Here is a 19,244-nt window from a genome sequence, read left to right as displayed (position 1 = left end):
TCAAAGGTTGAAACCTTGATAAGGGGGTTGTTTACTAGAATGAACTGGTGTTTAAAACAGCGTATTACAGCAACATAACCCCAATTCAGCCAGTGCCATTTCCTCATCAAGAGATGCTAGCAGTCTACAGCAGGCTACCAAATTACATTTTTGGGATGTCAGGGGGAAAGGGTTAGAATTAATGGATCTGTACAGTATATGGCATCATCATTTCCAACATCTATAGAATATAACCTGTATGCTTCCCTTTGAACCTTAAGCCCATGCACTCTGAGCCCCTTACCACACCCTGTTGGACTCAGCAATATCATCTACAGTTTGCTAGAATGATAACTTTCATAGTTCTTTTTCAACTTATCTAAAATAAATATGAATGTCAATCTACTTGACATGGAAGACTGTAAGGAAGTGCTGTGGTGGTGGAGTGCCTCTGCAGTACTAGTATGTTCCTGTACTGTATTTTGCCATGACTACTCAGATGCAGTATTTGGCATGTTGTTTTGTGACATGTTGAACTTTGACCATGTGACTTTGGTGAAGCTGCAGTATTGCACGTTGTATGTGAAATATAACTGTGAGGCTAAGATATATATATATATGTTCATGTTGTCCTGAAGACACTGACAAAGCTATAGACCTTTGTTGTGTGTAGTGTGTAATATGTGTGTACATTAGTGTGCTGAATTTAGCATTTAGTGTGTCATTCCTTGTCATAATAACTCTAGACGTGTTGTGTGTAGAAGGAAATCATGTCCTTTGTTGTCTTTTGTGTATACTGAGAGTTATTTGTTGTCATGATGAGAATGGCAAAGCTACAGACCTGCTTGTGCTACATGCACTAGTGTGTTTATATGGTGGTGTGTTAAGGGTGGTCAAGGCGACTCAAGCGAAGCTACTGGAGCTGAGGCATTGGAACTTCTCTCTGAGTGATTGGATGATGTTGGACTGGTTCTGCTGTGTCTGCTGCTCCACCCGCAGGTACTCCTGCAGACGCTCCCGGTCCATCAGCCCACAGGAGGACCTTACCGGAGTGCAGGGCAGACTCTGGATTTGGCTCTGGGCTGGTCCCTTGGAGCTACCACCACCACCCCCACCACCACCACCGGTGATACACTGCCTGGAGCAGTCCTGATCCCGCTCGCTCTCGTTCTCAGAGTGGATCTCTACATAATCGTCGTCGTCATCGTCGCCATTGTCTTTGAAGTTGGCCATGTAGTTCTGGGTGGCTGTGAGCATGCTCAGTGCAGAGGTGTGGTTCAGGACCACCACCTGCTGACTGTCCTGGAGGGTGAGGTCAGAGTGACCATGACCGAAACTGGACTGCTCCGGGAGGCTGCTCTGCCGACTGGCCCGGACCCGACTGCTGGGGCCATGGAGTCTCTCTAAGGATCTCTGGACTGTAGTCGGACCACGGTTGGACCCGACACGGTCATTCTCCTTCTTCTGTAGGTCACCCAGTGAGCAGATAGACTGGCAGCGGCTGTAAGGAGGTGGTTTAGAGGAGGAGGAGGAGGAAGATGAGGGGGAGTTAAAGGAGGTCTGTCGTTTAATATAACTGTACACATGCTCCTCCTTCTCGCTGGGGGCGGAGACACAAGAACTCCATCGCTGGGTGGGTGAGGTCTCCGGAGAGGGAGGTAGGGTCTTTAGGGTTGGGACGGAGCAGGCAGGGGTGAGCTTGCTCTGGGGGGTGGAGGACAGCATCTCTGACACAAAGCTGGTCAGCTCCCCGTTGCTGTAGGTTGAGTGGAGCCAGTCGTCTTCCAGCCCCAAGGAGGAGCAGGTCTCAGGCAGGGATTGGGAAGAGGGTAGCGCTGGGTGGGAATAGTGCGAGCCAGAAGGGCCCAGGCTGCTGGAGCCCTGATCTGGAGGGTCTTTAAACATCACCTGGTCATACAGCTGGGAGTACTCGGCTATCCGCGCGCCTGAGACAGAGAGAAAGAGAGAGAGAGAAGGAGATGGAGAATGAGAGGGAGAAGGAGACAAAGAGGAAGAAGGGGACAATGAGTGACATAAAAAAAGAATACACTAGTTAGCTGTACACATCATGACTGTAAGGTATAAGCAACTACTGATTTTGTTTATGTTACCTATGGCAGCACCGCCTTGCTTCTTCTCCTCCAAAATGGCTGCCAGGTCATTCTGCTTCTTTTCCAGGTCTTTCTGCTGCTTCTTCTCCTCCCTGTTGCGTCCCCCTGACATGTCGCCGGGGTCCATGCTCTTCATGCGGAGCAGCTGGTTGGCCTTCTTGATCTTCTGGCTGTACTGGCGAGCCATCAGGAACACACGGTTCTTGGTCTTGTCCATGAGCTCCTGGGAGAAGCTGTCCACTGAGTCACCCAGAAGGAGAGAGGAGGAAGCCAAGGGGTAGTCCAAACCCAGCTCCCCAGGGAACAGGCTGTGGAAGTCCCTGATGGAGGGTTCCCTCTGGCTGGGGTGCTGTTGGGGCAGCTCCCTCAGCTCATCATCATCCTCCAGATGGAAGCTCCCAGTCCTGAGGCGGGCCAGTTTGTTACGGATGCTCTTGACTGTCCCGGGAGGGGCAGGGTCCGGAATGGCCGGCAGGGGGAGGGACGGGGGAGTGAGGGCAGAGTGAGAGGGGTAATGGTCCTCGTCTTCAAAGGTACCCTCTCTGAGCAGCTCTGGGATGTTGAGGATGGGGATGGTGAATTGGTGAGGTGGGGTCACAGTGGGAGGGTTGGGATGGCGGGCTAGGGGGCTCTTGGTAGGGGGGCTGCATGTTTGTGGTCTGGCTATATGTGGGTTGTTCTTTTTGGTGCTGCTCTTGACAGATGAGGTCTTGGTGGCCTCGCTGGTGCTCATGGGAAATGCGGCGGGAAGGCGTTCCACTTTCTTCTCGTTCTTCTTGATGTAGTTTTCCAAATCGTTCCAGATCTCGTCCACCTGCTCCGACATCCGGTCGCCGGTGCTGGAATGTTGGGAGAATGTTTTCGAGGCAGATGAGGAGGAGTAGTCCGGTTCAGAGTTGCCGTGGACGGGATGAGAGTTATCCTCCATCCCTTCGTCCTCCCCAAAATGGAGGCTTTCCTCATACACGAAGCCCCCAAGTCTCTCACAGCCCATCAGGTCAGTCTCAGAGGCAGACTGCAACAGACTGTCCCTCTCCTGTGCCTTTCTGTTCCCGTCCCTGTCACCCTTCGCTGGGGGCTCCCTGAAGCAGATAGTGTCATATATGTTCTCCTCCACGATCTTCAGCTCCTGGGCAATGGAGGAGTGGTTATTGCTGTCTGGCTCGATAAGAGTCTCTGTAATACCCCCTGTCACCCCGGTGTTTAGGGCCCCAGGGCCTTGTGTGTCTCTAGGGCCCTCTCGCTGGACCCCCCGACCCTCCTGCTCCCTCTTGATCAGCCCCATGCTCTTCAGGTCCTCGTAGCTGATGTTGTCATAAACATTTTCAATGTCATCTATCGTCAGGTGCTCGGCTGACGACGAACCCGAGATGTCATTGCTGGAGGATTCGGTGTGGATCATCTCTTGCTGGTTGTCATCCTGATCAGGGGGGCTCTGTCGGGAGCCAGTCTGTTTCTCCCCCACGCTGCTTGCTCTCCGCAGCACTCTGCTGTCCCCGGTGGACATGGGGTCGATCTGCACTATGGGCACCTGCTCCACATGCCAGCTGCAGGGTCGTCCCTGGGTCCTGCTGGGAGATGACGTGACCTTTGACCTAACAGGAGGTGGTTCTGGTTCTGGCTCGCCGGGCTCGGTGGGGACAAACATCTGGTAGATGTCCTCGTCCTCCTCATCGGGGTTCATGGTGCGCTGGCGGGTGGGGAACATGGCTCTGCGGACGCGGTGATCCGCCCAGATGTTCCCCACCGTCTGGGGGTCACCGTCTGGGACCAGCATGGAGGGGACGTGGGGTTCCGGAGGTTCATCTGTCACACAGGGCGCCCTGAGGAGAGGAGGGTGGTGACGTTCCTTAGCCCTCTGGATAGAAGGAGATTAAATTATTTTGTAAATCTGCAAATGTAGATGGACTAGCTTGCTCTGCTAACCAACGAGTGTGGTGAAAGTCTATTTCTGAGATCAAACACAGAACTTTATTAAATTACAGTTACAAGTGCAGTACACAATTATTCCTACTAGTCATTCTCATCACAGTGTTAAGGTCAGTCACCTGTAGGTCTGAGGCGCTCATGTTGAAGGTCTTCCATTGGTTGATGCTGCTGTCTATAGACGCCTGTTGGATCAACCTCTCCCTGCTAGACTGTCCTGGGACTCGCAGCCTCTTTTCCCCACCCTGCAACACATGGTTAGAAAATCATGTAATGAGCATACCTTTACCTATCTAATTCCTTTATACCTGCAAAGGGGCTAGGGATGGAAATCAAATCAAGCAAATCTGATAAGAGGTTAAATTGTCAAACTGGTGTATTGTGGGTACGTAGGAGAGACTCACCAGGCTGCTGTCATCCTCATCATCGGCGTCCTGCTGATGTGGCTCCTCCCCATTCTCTCTGTCGCTATGGTCAAAATGGTCACCTGGGTTCAGGGACTTCTGTGACTGGTTGACCAGGCTGCGGCTGTGGCCAATAGTGCCCAGAGCCAGCTGGGACACGGGGGAGAGCAGGGTGGCACCCAGACTTGTCCGCTACAGAGAGAGAGTGATAAGGCAGGGAGTGTTAAATGTGTCCTTGAGTGAGAGTTAGGTGAGTGGTATAGGAACCATTGCAAATAACACCTCAAACTAGCTGAAACCATTAGTCTATTATGGAGATATAACACTGTTTCTAACTGTAGCATTGTGTCACCATTCATATACGTAAATGACTGGGTTAAGCTCACCTTTGAGACATCTTCCTTGGCACCATGTTTAGCGTTCTTCAGTAACTTGGACAGCGGCTCTGAGGAGAGACAGATTGGACAGGACATGTCAGTCATAGAGGCAGAGAAACAGGCCCAGTCTACTGGCATCAGCACCAAATAATTTACAGCGCCTTCTTCCTGTCCCTGTACTTCCTGTGTTCCTTACCTGACTTCCTGCGGACCCGTCGAGGGGAGGGGCCCTCCTTGGTGTGGGGGCTCCTCTTGTTCCTGTCGGGACTGTATTGGAACCCTGGGTGGTCTGGAGAGGACAGGGGAGAGGGAATGTTACAGACACTCAAATAAACACCCATGAACGTAATGATCTTATAATAGTCACAAGAGGCTACAATCAATATCAAATGGATACTTACGCATAGCATCCATCTCCAAAATGGCCTGCTTGGCCTGAAAATCAAGAGAATAAAACTAAAACAAACAACAACCATTAAGGCAGATTTCCACAACTGGAGGCACACGGGTAGTTTTATTTGGATACCCAAGTTTTCTGAGCAAAAATTCATATTTTTATGAAAAATATAAAATCATTGATGGATATAAAAAACTAAAAACACCAGGAAATCCGCTCCAAAAGATTTTTTATTTGGAAATCTATTCCTAAGTATTCCCACGCATAATAAACAGACGCATGTGATCATATATCAATTATATCTGTTAGGGCTTCTTGCGATCAATTTGCAGTCTACAAATGATTTGTAATTATGTTCCGGCACCATAATCATCCGCTCAAGAAAAAAATTATTCAGCAGCTGCATCTAGTTGATGATCCCTACATTAAAGGGAAATTTCAAAAATGTTCTACTTCATATTCATCATCTCAAGCAACACCCCAACATCAACATATGTGAAAATGGTGCATTTCTATGTTTTCTAGTAAAAAAGAAAGATGATAAGTGTTTCCAATGACATCAACCAATTAGTAGGCAATTAGTAGGCAATGCCAACTCATAACTTGTTAAAATCACACAATGCACACCGATAATGTCATTGGAAACAATTATCCTCTTTTTTACTACAAACCTTACAGTACCAGTCAAACTTGAAACACCCATTCATTCAAGGGTTTTTATTTGACTATTTTCTACATTGTAGAACAATAGTGAAGACATCAAAAATATGAAATAACACATATGGAATCATGTACTAACCAAAAAAGTGTTAAACAAACAAAAAATATATATATTTGAGATTATTCAAAGTAGCCACCCTTTGCCTTGATGACAGCTTTGCACATTCTTGGCATTTTCTCAACGAGCTTCATGAGGTAGTCACCTGGAATTAATTTCAATTAACAGGTGTGCATTGTTAAACGTTGTGCAATTTCTTTCCTTCTTAATGCATTTGAGCCAACCGGTTGTGACAAGGTTTACAGAAGACAGCCCTATTTGGTAAATGACCAAGTCCATATTATGGCAAGAACAGCTCAAATAAGTAAAGAGAAATGACAGTCCATCAGTCCTTTAAGACATGAAGGTCAGTCAATGAGGAAAATGTCAAGAACTTTGAAAGTTTCTTCAAGTGCAGTTACAAAAACCATCCAGCGCTATGATGAAACTGGCTCTCATGAGGACCGCCACAGGAAAGGAAGACCCAGACTGCTGCAGAGGAAAAGTTCATTAGAGTTAACTGCACCTCAGATTGCAACCCAAATAAATGCTTCACTGAGTTCAAGTAACAGACACATCTCAACATCAACTGTTCAGAGGAGACTACGTGAATCAGGCCTTCATGGTTGAATTGCTGCAAAGAAACCACTACTGAAGGACACCAATAATAAGAAGAGACTTGTTTGGGCCATTAAACATGATCTCCGCATGTGTGGATCCCGCCGTGAAGCATGGCGGAGGAGGTGTGATGGTATGGGGGTGCTTTGCTGATGACACTTGGGGATTTATTCCGAATTCAAGTCACACTTAACCAGCATGGCTACCACAGAATGCTGCAGCGATACGCCATCCCATCTGGTTTGCGCTTAGTGAGACTATCATTGTTTTTCAACAGGACAATGACCCAAAACACCTCCAGGCTGTGTAAGGGCTATATGACCAATAAGGACAGTGATGGTGTGCTGCATCAGATGACCTGGCCTCCACAATCACCCGACCTCAACCCAATTAAGATGGTTTGGGATGAGTTGGACCACAGAGTTAGGGAAAAGCAGCCAGCAAGTGCTCAGCATATGTGGGAAGTCCTTCAAGACTGTTAGAGAAGCAGTCCAGGTTAAGCTGGTTGAGAGAATGCCAAGCGTGTACAAAGCTGTCATTTAGGCAAAGGGTGGCTACTTTGAAGAATCTCAAATATAAAATATATTTAGATTTTTTAAAACACTTTTTTGTTTACTACATGATTCCATATGCGTTATTTAATAGTTTTGATGTCTTCACTATTATTGTACAATAAAGAAAATAGTACAAATAAAGAAAAACCCTTGAGTAGGTGTGTCCAAACTTTTGACTGGTACTGTATAGTCATTCAATTTTCACATATTTTGATGTTGGGGTGGTGCTGGAGATGATGAATATAAAGTTGAATATTTTTTAAATGTTCCTTTATTAAAGTGAGCTCTATATTACAGACATCATTACTACATGATTCCATATGTGTTATTTAATAGTTTTGATGTCTTCACTATTATTTTACAATAAAGAAAATAGTACAAATAAAGAAAAACCCTTGAGTAGGTGTGTCCAAACTTTTGACTGGTACTGTATAGTCATTCAATTTTCACATATTTTGATGTTGGGGTGGTGCTGGAGATGATGAATATAAAGTTGAATATTTTTTAAATGTTCCTTTATTAAAGTGAGCTCTATATTACAGAGTTCGGTAATCCTATACTTGAGGTTGATATATGGGGCTTCCAGACACCAGATGGCGCCAGACAGTAGTCTTCACCAAACAGAACAGGACTACTTTACAATATCAAGTTTAACAAGAGATCCCTTTATTGTAATTACAATGAACACTCTCAACAATTTCCTCCGGACAAAAGCATAATTTTCCATTTGCACCGGAGCCAAGACTGAAGGAAGAGAGTGGAGAGCGATAGCGAGAGAGGAGGAGGAAAGGAAGTAAGCGAGAGAGGGGGGATTGAGAAAGAGAGAGAGAGAAAGAGAGACCATTCCACTCCCTCCCACTCAGTGTTGTGTTTATGTCGTAAGTGAGCACACACATTGCTTGCTCCGTGTCTCACCTTGGCTGGAATTTTAGCCGGGTGGTTTTCAAGTATGAGTCTCTTCAGATGCAGGATCCACATGCGTTTGTCCTGCTGGGATTTGGCCTGGGGCGGAAGACAACACAACAGAGAGGAGAGAAGAAGAAAGACAGATTAAGGGAGAGACTTTAAACGGTGTATAAGACGATTATCACAAACCCATAACAACAGTGGATTCTGACCTTCTACTCCTCTATGTGTTTGTTACGTAAAACAGATTATGGAATTGTTTGAAGTGAGTACCCAAACACTCACGTTGAGAAATGACAAACCCTTCTTATCCACCCTAAAGAATTGAACAAGTCTGGAGTGGTGGGCTTGGCAGGGCACAAGTGATATAGTACAATTTACTTGTACTCTATGCTGTACAATCGCCTGTGGAATATGCTCTAGTAGTGGGGTGGAGTTTTGCGTTACCTGTACGGTGTGCTGTAGTTTGGGGTTCTTGTAGTGGAACACACTGAAGCTGAGTGGCTCTTTCGGAATGACTTCCACCAACATCAGGTTGCAACACTATAATGACATAGAGACATGGCTAGTATGATGGATGTCTTTCTATTATGGTACACCTTTTGGGAGATAGTTTTGGGAGATATTTTAGGGTTAGTGTCGTCACTAACCAGGATGTGGGCCTTGTAGGTGTAGGCCTCCTCACGTTTCTTGGTGACCAGCAGCAGTTTGTCGAACAGGAAGAGCGTGCGCTCATTCTTGGCTCGTTGCAGACGGAACGTCCCCTCCAGAACCAGCTCCCCGTAGCCAATCAGATCAGGCCCCTTCCAGTTGGTCAGCAGACTCTGGATTTCCTGAGAGAGGGAGGGAGATATAGGGTGGAGGAGGAGGAGAGGGGTTAGAGTGAATGAAAAGGAGAGGGACAGGGATAGAGAGGGTGGAGAAGAAGAGGGGTTAGAGTGAATGAAAGAGAGAGGGACAGGGATAGAGAGGGAGGAGGAGGCGAGGGGGAGAGTGAGTAAGAGAGGGATAGAGAGAGCGGAATAGGATCAGAGAAAGGTAAGTGAAATAAGTGAGAAAACAAGAAAGGACAGAAGAGAAGGAGGAGAGAAGAGCCAAACGAGAGAAGAGAGGAAGGAGAGGAGCGAGAGAAAAAAGGACAGAGAGATTTAGACAGGTCAACTAAGCACTCTTTAACAGATCCTGACGAAATACTTCCACACACATTCTTTCACTCATCTGACCATCTGATCATCCTCCCTCCCCATAGATTAAAGCTACACTTTCCCTTTTTTCTGCCTACTGTGTTATGCAAGGCCATCCTTAGCCCTGGAAAACAATGTATTGCATAACTTAGATGAGACTGAAACCAAAAAAGCGTCCCAAATGGCACCCTATTCCCTATACAGTGTACTACTTTGACTGGGACCCATAGGGCTCTGATGAAAAGTAGTGCACTATGTAGGGAATAGGGGGGACATTTGGGATGCAAACTAGACTGGCGAAGGCTAGGGGCACGATGGGAGGATCTGAGGACAAAACCCAAGTCCTGTATGTGGGCTCACACACACCTGCATATGCAGATGTGTGTGAGCATGTGTGCCTATGTACCTGTTTACATGTTTAAGCATGTTCATTTGGAAGTGTTAATTTACCTGCAACCTGACAGCGTGTTCATGTTTCCTTTTCATGTCGTTGATGTGCCAGGCTACTCTCTGCATGGTGTCTATGGCCTCCTGCACCACCTCATACGTCTCTGTGTCCTTCTCCAGGTGGTTGGCTATCTCCTACAGGGGGCAGGAAATACACCCGGGGTTAGAGTGGGTAATGTAATCGGCTAGATGTACGTTAGACTGGGTACCATCTGTTTCTGTAATAGCCAGCAATGTTTGCCTGGTTTTTCTTGGCAATAGAGTTAGCTAGTTCAAAAATAGACTGGTGGCTAACTGTACATACAGTCCATTAGAGCTAACTGTACACACAAAAATGCAAGTTTTGGATGCAGTTCTGTGTGGTTAGGCTTACAGTGTGTGTTAGAAGTACAGTGCATTCAAAAAGTATTCAAACTCCTTGAATTTTTCCACATTTTCTTACATTACAGCATCATTCGAAAATCGTAAAAAAGAAAAGAAAATCAATCTACACACAATACCACATAATGACAAAGCAATAACTGGTTTTTAGAAGAAAAAAAAGATTTAAAAAAATGTGAAATATCACATTTACGTAAGTATTCTGACCCGTTACTCAGAACTTTGTTGAAGCACCTTTGGCAGTGATTACAGCCTCGAGTCTTCTTGGCTATGATGCTACAAGCTTGGACCACCTATATTTGGGGAGTTTCTCCCATTCTTCTCTGCAGAGCCTCTCAAACTCTGTCAGGTTGGATGGGGAGCGTCACTGCACAGCTATTTCAGAGATGTTCGATCGGGTTCAAGTCCGGGCTCTGGCTGGGCCACTCGAGGACATTCAGTCTGAGGTCCTGAGCGCTCTATAGCAGGTTTTAATCAAGGATCTCTCTGTACTTTTCTCCGTTCATCTTTCCCTCAATCCTGATTAGTCTACCATTCCATGCAACTGAAAAACATCCCCAAGGCATGATGCTGCCAACACCATGCTTCACCATAGGAATGGTGCCAGGTTTCCTCCAGACGTGACGCTTGGCATTCAAGCCAAAGAGTTCAATCTTGGTTTCATCAGATCAGAGAATCTTGTTTCTCATGGCTGGAGAGTCCTTTAGGTGCCTTTTGGCAAACTCCAAGCAGGCTGTTATGTGCCTTTTACTGAGGAGTAGCTTCTGTCTGGCCACTCTAGCATAAAGGCCTGATTGGTAGAGTCCTGCAGAGATGGTTGTCCGTCTGGAAGGTTCTCCCATCTCCACAGAGGAACTCTGGAGCTCTGTCAGAGTGACCATCAGGTTCTTGGTCACCTCTCTGACCAAAGCCCTTCTCCCCCCATTGCTCAGTTTGGCCCAGTGACTCGCTCTAGGAAGAGTCTTGATGGTTCCCAACTTCTTCCATGTAAGAATGATGGAGGCCACTGTGTTCTTGGGGACCTTCAATGCTGCAGAATTTTTTTGGTACACTTCCGCAGATCTGTGCCTCGACACAAACCTGTTTCGTAGCTCTAGCGACAATTCCTTCGACCTCATGGCTTGGTTTTTGCTCAGATATAGTGTCAAGTGTGGGACCTTATATAGACAGGTGTGTGCCTTTCCAAATCATGTCCAATCAATTGAATTTACCACAGGTGGACTCCAATCAAGTTGTAGAAAAACATGATCAATGGATACACCTGAGCTCTATTTCGAGTCTCATAGCAAGATCTGAATACTTATGTAAACAACGTTTTTTATTTGTAATACACTTGCTAAAATGTCTAAAAACCTGTTTTAGCTTTTTTGTTATGGGGTATTGTGTGTAGATTGATGAGGATGTGTTTGTCTTTAATCCATTTTTGAATGAGGCTGTAATGTAACAAATCGTGGAAAAACTCAAGGGGTGTGAATAGTTTTCGAATGCACAGTATGTGGGGCTTTGCTTGTGTGAGGTAGGTGTCATTGAGTGTGTATAGATGTATTACTAACGTGTAGCAGTAAGTGATACTTGAGGATCCTCTGCACTGGCTTGAGCAGGTAGGAGCCCAAAGGCAGGGAGTGTCTCAAAGATTCCTGACGTTCCCGGAAAAACTTGGCCATTGCCTTATTCCTCATACACTCAGTCAACACAGCCACTGACCTGCAGAGGGAAAGGGGAAGGGAGAGAAGGAAAAATAAAACCTGATATTAATCCTAGGAAACAATGACAGATATTGTAGACCAATTAAAAGACAGAGTGACTGATCACATGCGCACACAGTCCTGTCTGAGAGGACGGAGCAAGGTCAGCTCAAGGCCCATGGACTTTCTATGCTGTGACCTACAGAAAAAGGAAAGGCCAAATAGGAATATATTTGAGTGTGTGTATGAATGGGCTCTTGTAAGGATTTTTGAGACCCTCAACCACCCCCTCACACAGCTGGTGACCCTAGCCAAGGTCGCACACGACCGGCACGCATGCATGCACGCACGCACGCACGCACGCACGCACGCACGCACGCACGCACGCACATTTAGAATAGGAACCAAGGCTGCTGTATCTCAGTCATTCTGAGCTCTCAGTTTGGGTTTCGTAGAGAGAACAATGTGAGGCCTGTGTGGAACTGCACTGTAATGTGGACACACACACACACACACACACACACTATCTGTAACTACCCTATTAATCATCATCGATAATTTCAGGTTTGCTGTTTTTAGTGCGTCACAACCATTGTGAAACACACAGCCCTCATTAGGTTTCATTGTGAAGAATTGCCTCATGTTTTTGGTCCCCAGACACAAGCACGCACACACACACACGGTTTCCTATAACAACAGGTCGTTCACACAAGGTGAAATAAAACATTAAAGTCGCTGAGTATGATAAGATGATGGGTATAATACCCATCTGTCAGAGTAGGGGCTGTAACTCCGTCAATATGCTCCATATAAAAGAAAAAAGAAAGAGGGAGGGAGGTAGAGAAAGCGATAGAGAGACCTTGGGGCATTAACTGTCAGTGAGGCATAGAGTTGGACTCCTGTTGGGTTGGGCTGTATATCAAGGCTACACAGAGAGAGAAAGGCTGAGGTATTGTAGCTCTATACAGACAATACAGAGCTATATGACACTCTGGGAATCAAGAACGTGAAGGTGAGATTCACCTGTATGCAAACCCAGATCACATAAGGTAACAATGTAAATGCTTTTACATACATTCATACTTCATATTAGACTTTCAAACACGCACAAACGTACACGCACAAAGACACAATAAAAGGGGGGCAAACTATTTGTGTTTAATGCAGCCATAGTTGGGGTTTCTTACCTTGGGTAGTTGGTGCAGTACTGAGTGTAAATGTGGAACTCTTGACTCTGGAAATGAAAGATAAAATAATTACATTCGTGTTACATTAGCATTAGTACTTGCAAGCATTCATACCAGTAGCAGAGAAACTATCTTCTCATGAATCAACCAACATTCCTCTTTGACTAGAGAATTTTAAAGACCTTGTAAAATGTTTGTGAACGTGAAAGTGAGAGTGAGTTTACATTTACAGTGAATGGATTAGTGTGTCTGTATCAAGGGGAAGAGGGGTGGTCACTTTGGATGAGTCAGTGGTAAAGCGTTCCTGAGCAATGCTTACTGAGCTAGAAACAGGGAATAAGGAGGCCTCTCTCTTTAGTTTTAAGTTAGAGAATGAAAGTTAACCTTATTATTATGATTACCAGTATCCATGTCTTATTAAAGGCTCTGTTGAGCACTATTCTGTAGGCCAGGGCTCCTCAACTCTCTTCCTGGAGAGCTACACTCCTGTAGGTTTTCAGTCCAACCACAGTTGTAACTAACATGGTGGAGTTTAACAACCAGCTATTTATTAGAATCAGGTGCGCTAGATTAGGGATGGATCGAAAACCTACAGGACGGTAGCTCTCCAGGAATAGGCTTGGAGAGCCCTGCTGTAGGTGCTGTGATTAAAAGCCCCCTTGTTCCATCCCTGCCCCTTTAATTTGTCAGTTTCCATCTCTCATGCATTCATGCATTACAAACACAGAGGCAACATGACTTATCAAAGCTGGAATGAACCTTGTTCTCCTCCTCCCTTACTCTCATTCTATTCCATTTTCTCTACCTCAATCTCGCTGACTGTCTCTCCTGTTCCCTGTCTTTCGCTCAGTGTCTCCCTTCTTGGACATTTACTTATCTTTCCATTTTTCCATACCTCCTTGTCTCACATTCTGCACTAGCCCTCTATCGTTCTTATCTCTCTCCCCACTCATGTCCATCTCTCCATACCCTTCTTCCTTACTCATCCCCCTATCCTTGCTGCCGAGGCAAACACATCAAATCAAATGATTTGGAGTTGTGTAACTGATAATAGCTCTGGTCCTGATTGTGTTCATAATGTGTCTATAAATACTCTGGGTTAGGCCAAAGACAGGAAGTGGACAGTTATAACAGGAAACAGCATCTTAAACAGACGGGGAAAGATGATGGGGAGCTGTCCTGTTCTGTAGCTTTGCACACTCATACTGTACAAACACACACATGTACTGTACACACTCTAGGAAAATAACGTGTGATTCCATCAACACAATCACAAAGAAAATACAAATATAGAAATATTTCACACACACTTCCATTCAGACCAAAAAATTACTCACATGCACACATCATACCATACATGCAGTAGCAGTCAAAAGTTGGGACACCTCTACTCATTCAAGGGTTTTTCTTAATTTTTACTATTTTCTACATTGTAGAATAATAGTGAAGACATCGAAACTATGAAATAACATATATGGTGAAGCTGGTTGAGAGAATGCCAAGAGTCTGCAAAGCTGTCATCAAGTCAAAAGGGTGGCTACTTTTTTGGTTAGTACATGATTCCATATGTGTTATTTCATAGTTTATGTCTTCACTAGTATTCTACAATGTAGAAAATAGTAAAATAAAGAAAAACCCTTGAATGAGTAATGTCCAAACTTTTGACTAGTACTGTACATGCTGTACACGTGTATGTGCGAACACACACACACACAGCCTGGAGGTTCCCCGTGGGAAAAGCAGTAAATTGTGAAAAACAGGGTTTTGAAATAAAATCAAGCTTTATTTATGAAGCGCATTTCAGACATGGAATGCAACACAATGTGCTTTACAGGAAAACAACTAATAAAAACAAGTGAAATAAAAACAAATATTTACTTCATCAGAGGATAAAAACCAAAAGAATAACAATACAAACTGAATGACTAAAAAATACCAGAAGGAATAGCAAAGCTAAAGGTTTTAAGATCACTTTTAATAATGTCCACAGTTTTGGCCCCCCTCAGGTTCCCTGGCAGGCTATTCCAGAGGCTGGGGGCATTATAACTAAAGTCTGCCTCTCCATGCCTCTTGGTCATAGGCCTTTGGGATAGTTAAAATGCCAGTGTTAGAGGACCTGAGGGACATACTGGGTACATAACTTAAAAGCATGTCTGACATGTATTGAGGTGCACAGTCGTGGATTGATTTAAAAACCAATAGAAGAATCTTAAAATGTATTCTAAAACTCACAGGCAGCCATTGCAGAGACCTTAAAAACGGTGTAATGTGTGCTCTCCGGTCTTGGTCAGTACCCGTGCTGCAGCATTCTGTATGTTTTTCAGTTGACCAATAGCTTTCTTGGGTAGACCAGATAAGAGAGCATTTCAGTAGTCAAGCCTGCTTGCAATAAAAGCATGGATGAGTCTCTTTGTATCAGCCTGAGAGGGAAATGGTGGTAAAAAGCTATTTTGGTCACATTTCTAATGTGTGATTCGAAATTGAGTTCAGAATCTAAAATAACACCTAGGTTTTTTACCTGATATTTTGTCTTTATTGCCCGTGAATTAAAATGTATGGCCAGATTCTCTCACTGTGCTTAAGCTCCAACAATAGTGTATAAGAGGTCATACAATAAGTTTTGTAGTGATTCATATGTTGATGATGTAAAGAATATTTGCTGGTCTGTGGTGTGTAATGAGGGGCAACCAGACGCTGCACTTGACGCATTTATGAAACTAAAGTCAGCAAAAAAAGAAACGTCCTCTCACTGTCAACTGTGTTTATTTTCAGCAAACTTAACATGTGTAAATATTTGTATGAACATAACAAGATTCAACAACTGAGACATAAACTGAACAAGTTCCACAGACATGTGACTAACAGAAATTGAATAATGTGTCCCTGAACAAAGGGGGGGTCAAAATCAAAAGTAACAGTCAGTATCTGGTGTTGCAGTGCATCGCCTCCTCATGGACTGCATCAAATTTGGCAGTTCTTGCTGTGAGATGTTACCCCACTCTTCCACCAAGGCACCTGCAAGTTCCCGAAAATTTCTGGGGGGGGGGGGGAATGGCCCTAGCCCTCACCCTCGATCCAACAGGTCCCAGACGTGCTCAATGGGATTGAGATCCGGGCTCTTCGCAAGCCATGGCAGAACACTGACATTCCTGTCTTGCAGGAAATCACACACAGAACGAGCAGTATGGCTGGTGGCATTGTCATGCTGGAGGCTCATGTCAGGATGAGCCTGCAGGAAGGGTACCACATGAAGGAGGAAGATGTCTTCCATGTAACGCACAGCGTTGAGATTGCCTGCAATGACGACAAACTCAGTCCAATGATGCTGTGACACACCGCCCCAGACCATGATAGACCCTCCACCTCCAAATCGATCCCGCTCCAGAGTACAGGCCTCGGTGTAACGCTCATTCCCTCGACAATAAACGCAAATCCAACCATCACCCATGGTTAGACAAAAACCGTGACTCGTCACTGAAGAGCACTTTTTGCCAGTCCTGTCAGGTCCAGCGACGGTGGGTTGGTTGCCTATGGGCTGGTGAGGACCTGCCTTACAACAGGCCTACAAGCCCTCAGTCCAGCCTCTCTCAGCCTATTGCGGACAGTCTGAGCACTGATGTAGGGATTGTGCGTTGCTGGTATAACTCGAGCAGTTGTTGCCATCCTGTACCTGTCCCGCAGGTGTGATGTTGTTGCCATCCTGTCCCGCAGGATGTACCGATCCTGTGCAGGTGTTGTTACACGTGGTCTGCCACTGTGAGGATGATCAGCTGTCCGTCCTGTCTCCCTGTAGCGCCGTCTTAGGCGTCTCACTGTACGGACATTGCAATTCATTGCCCTGGCCACATCTGCAGTCCTCATGCCTCCTTGCAGCATGCCTAAGGCACGTTCACACAGATGAGCAGGGACCCTGGGCATCATTCTTTTGGTGTTTTTCAGAGTCACTAGAAAGGCATCTTTAGTGTCCTAAGTTTTCATAACTGTTTGAGTTTATTTTATTTTTACAGGGACAGTGCACATTAATCAACGTTTCAGTAAAAGTGCCGATTTTAGCCAGCTGGCTAATTTTCAACCGCAGTCCCTGGGCAGGTTATTAAAAACAACAATATAAACTGTGACCTTAATTGCCTACTGTCTGTAAGCTGTTAGTGTCTTAATAACTGGTTCTGTCCTATGAAAAACTGACTTTGTCCGATGAAAAATAAACTGCTGAGAGATCATTACACTGTGTTTGTGTAGGTATATCAGAGGTGTATCTTCTTGTCAGCCAAATCATCAGCCAACTTAGGTAGCATGTGTAAAAAGGAGAACTTCTGCGGCTGTTGCACATGTGCATCTGTGTAGTCTTTATCAAATGGAATGTCCACTTCTATGTGCTTGCTTGGTGTCCAGACGACCAGCTTGGAGCTCTGTAGGCCCAGGCCCATCATGGTCACAGTATTTATGCTGCAGTAGTTTGTCGGGTGGCTAGGGTCAGTCTGTTATATCTGGAGTATTTCTCCTGTCTGATCCGGTGTCCTGTGTGAATTTAAGTACGCTCTCTCTAATTCTCTCTCTTTCTCTCTCTCTTTCTTTCTCTCTCTCGGAGGACCTGAGCCCTAGGACCATGCCTCAGGACTACCTGGCACGATGACTCCTTGCTGTCCCCAGACCACCTGGTCATGCTGCTGCTCCAGTTTCAACTGTTCTGCCTGCGGCTATGGAACCTTGACCTGTTCACTGGACGTGCTACCATGTCCCGGACCTGCTGTTTTGTTTTGGACTCTCTCTCTACCGCACCTGCTGTCTCTAACTCTGAATGATCGGTTATGAAAAGTCAACTGACATTTACTCCTGAGGTGCTGACCTGTTGCACCCTCGACAACCACTGATTATTATTATTTGACCCTGCTGGTCATCTATGTACATTTGAACATCTTGGCAATGTTCTGTTATAATCCCTACCCCCACAGCCAGAAAAGGACTGGCCACCCCTCATAGCCTGGTTCCTCTCTAGGTTTCTTCCTAGGTTCTGGCCTTTCTAGGGAGTTTTTCCTAGCCACCGTGCTTCTACATCTGCATTGCTTGCTGTTTGGGGTTTTAGGCTGGGTTTCTGTACAGCACTTTGTGACATCAGCTGATGTAAGAAGGGCTTTATAAATACATGTGGTTGATTGACTTGTGTCTGAAAGAAGGAATAAGAAAGCACATTGCCACACAATTACAATACAATGGTCAATACTTGTAATAATACAGCTAATAATCTATTTTCTGGAGAAAAAAATGTACCCACCTGAAGGTAGTACCCATCTTTTCCATTGGGACGAATAGGTACTGTCCATCATCCAAGCTTTTGATGTCACCATTTGGCGAACTCAGAAATTTGACGTGGAACTCTTGAAGGGGCACTTGATCTCAAGGAGCTGTGTTGCATCAAGGATCCCATCTGGGCTGGCTCCCAACCAAGGATGGTCAGGGTGCACCACCAGGCCTCTGTTCCCCACAACATGCCCTCTGCTCTCCAGGAGTGTGATGACATTGACCTAATTGTCTTTGCCATGCTTTGTTGCTGTATTGCCAGTGAAGGTTGGGTACAAATGCTCATTTACACATTTTTGGGGATCTGTGGTGTTTCGTTTTGGGACTCATTTCACTGTGCTGGCTGTTAGATGCAGCTTCCTAGCATCATGCCATAGTTGTGAAGTACTTTGGATCTTGGTTTCTTCCATCAATGTAGCTGCTTGTACGGGGGATAATTTGATGTAGGCCTCATAAAACAATGTGCACTTCCTACAGGTAAGTGTTGTGCTGTGTTCAGTGTGACACAGTGTGTTCGTGTGGGCTGAATCATGTTGACTTGGGTCTGCCTTGCTGCTGCTGTCTACATTTGCTCTGTAACTTAGCTGAAGAAGACCATTTGTCTGGAGCCGAAATAGTGGAGCCATTTCCGAGTTGATGTGGCTTGTGAACTCTGCATGGTTCCTAAAAAGTCAGGGGGAGGTTGTGGAATCGTCCTGTGATGACGTTGATTGGCCTGAATATGTGTGGTGGGGTCTGTGGTGTTTAAAATGTATGTGTTTCGTCTTCCTCAGCCCTACATTCTAACTCACATCTGAGTTCCACTTCCTTTGCACATCATTGCATGCCATTCCTGTTTTGCCCTGCCTGACTGCACTCTCAACCTACATTGAAGAAAATATTTTTAGTTATTATCTAACCCAGTGTTTCCCAAACCTCTCCTGGAGTACCCGTTGCCCTGCACTTTCTGGTAATTTTTGGTCGTTACTTTACTGACCTTCCACAGAATTGCTGCAGCATGACTACAAGAGCATCCTGGCACTGCAATACATGA

At 45.4% G+C, this 19,244-nt stretch overlaps 1 protein-coding gene across 3 annotated transcripts in view; it reads right to left on the bottom strand.

Annotated features, from left to right (window-relative positions):
* Positions 1 to 6: 6 nt before the first annotated feature.
* LOC139556677 (pleckstrin homology domain-containing family G member 1-like) overlaps positions 7 to 19,244 on the bottom strand; it is a 96,685-nt gene continuing 77,447 nt past the window's right edge. For 2 of the 3 annotated variants that reach the window (XM_071370914.1, XM_071370916.1), the window contains exons 5-17: positions 12,914 to 12,960; positions 11,595 to 11,745; positions 9,664 to 9,795; positions 8,680 to 8,862; positions 8,477 to 8,572; positions 8,039 to 8,125; positions 5,199 to 5,253; positions 4,994 to 5,086; positions 4,807 to 4,865; positions 4,421 to 4,612; positions 4,139 to 4,261; positions 2,091 to 3,948; positions 7 to 1,925 (exon numbers count right to left, since the gene is read on the bottom strand). In XM_071370914.1, the coding sequence (XP_071227015.1) occupies positions 883 to 1,925; positions 2,091 to 3,948; positions 4,139 to 4,261; positions 4,421 to 4,612; positions 4,807 to 4,865; positions 4,994 to 5,086; positions 5,199 to 5,253; positions 8,039 to 8,125; positions 8,477 to 8,572; positions 8,680 to 8,862; positions 9,664 to 9,795; positions 11,595 to 11,745; positions 12,914 to 12,960 (4,119 nt within the window). In that variant the 3' untranslated portion in view covers positions 7 to 882. The remainder of the gene's footprint in view (positions 1,926 to 2,090; positions 3,949 to 4,138; positions 4,262 to 4,420; positions 4,613 to 4,806; positions 4,866 to 4,993; positions 5,087 to 5,198; positions 5,254 to 8,038; positions 8,126 to 8,476; positions 8,573 to 8,679; positions 8,863 to 9,663; positions 9,796 to 11,594; positions 11,746 to 12,913; positions 12,961 to 19,244) is intronic. The other variant, XM_071370915.1, reaches the window with a different exon arrangement.

Source organism: Salvelinus alpinus, chromosome 27, assembly GCF_045679555.1.
Source record: "Salvelinus alpinus chromosome 27, SLU_Salpinus.1, whole genome shotgun sequence".
In the NCBI taxonomy this organism is placed as follows: Eukaryota; Metazoa; Chordata; class Actinopteri; order Salmoniformes; family Salmonidae; genus Salvelinus; species Salvelinus alpinus.
Note: the sequence above shows the minus strand (reverse complement) of the source record. Positions and strands in the feature narration are given on the sequence as shown.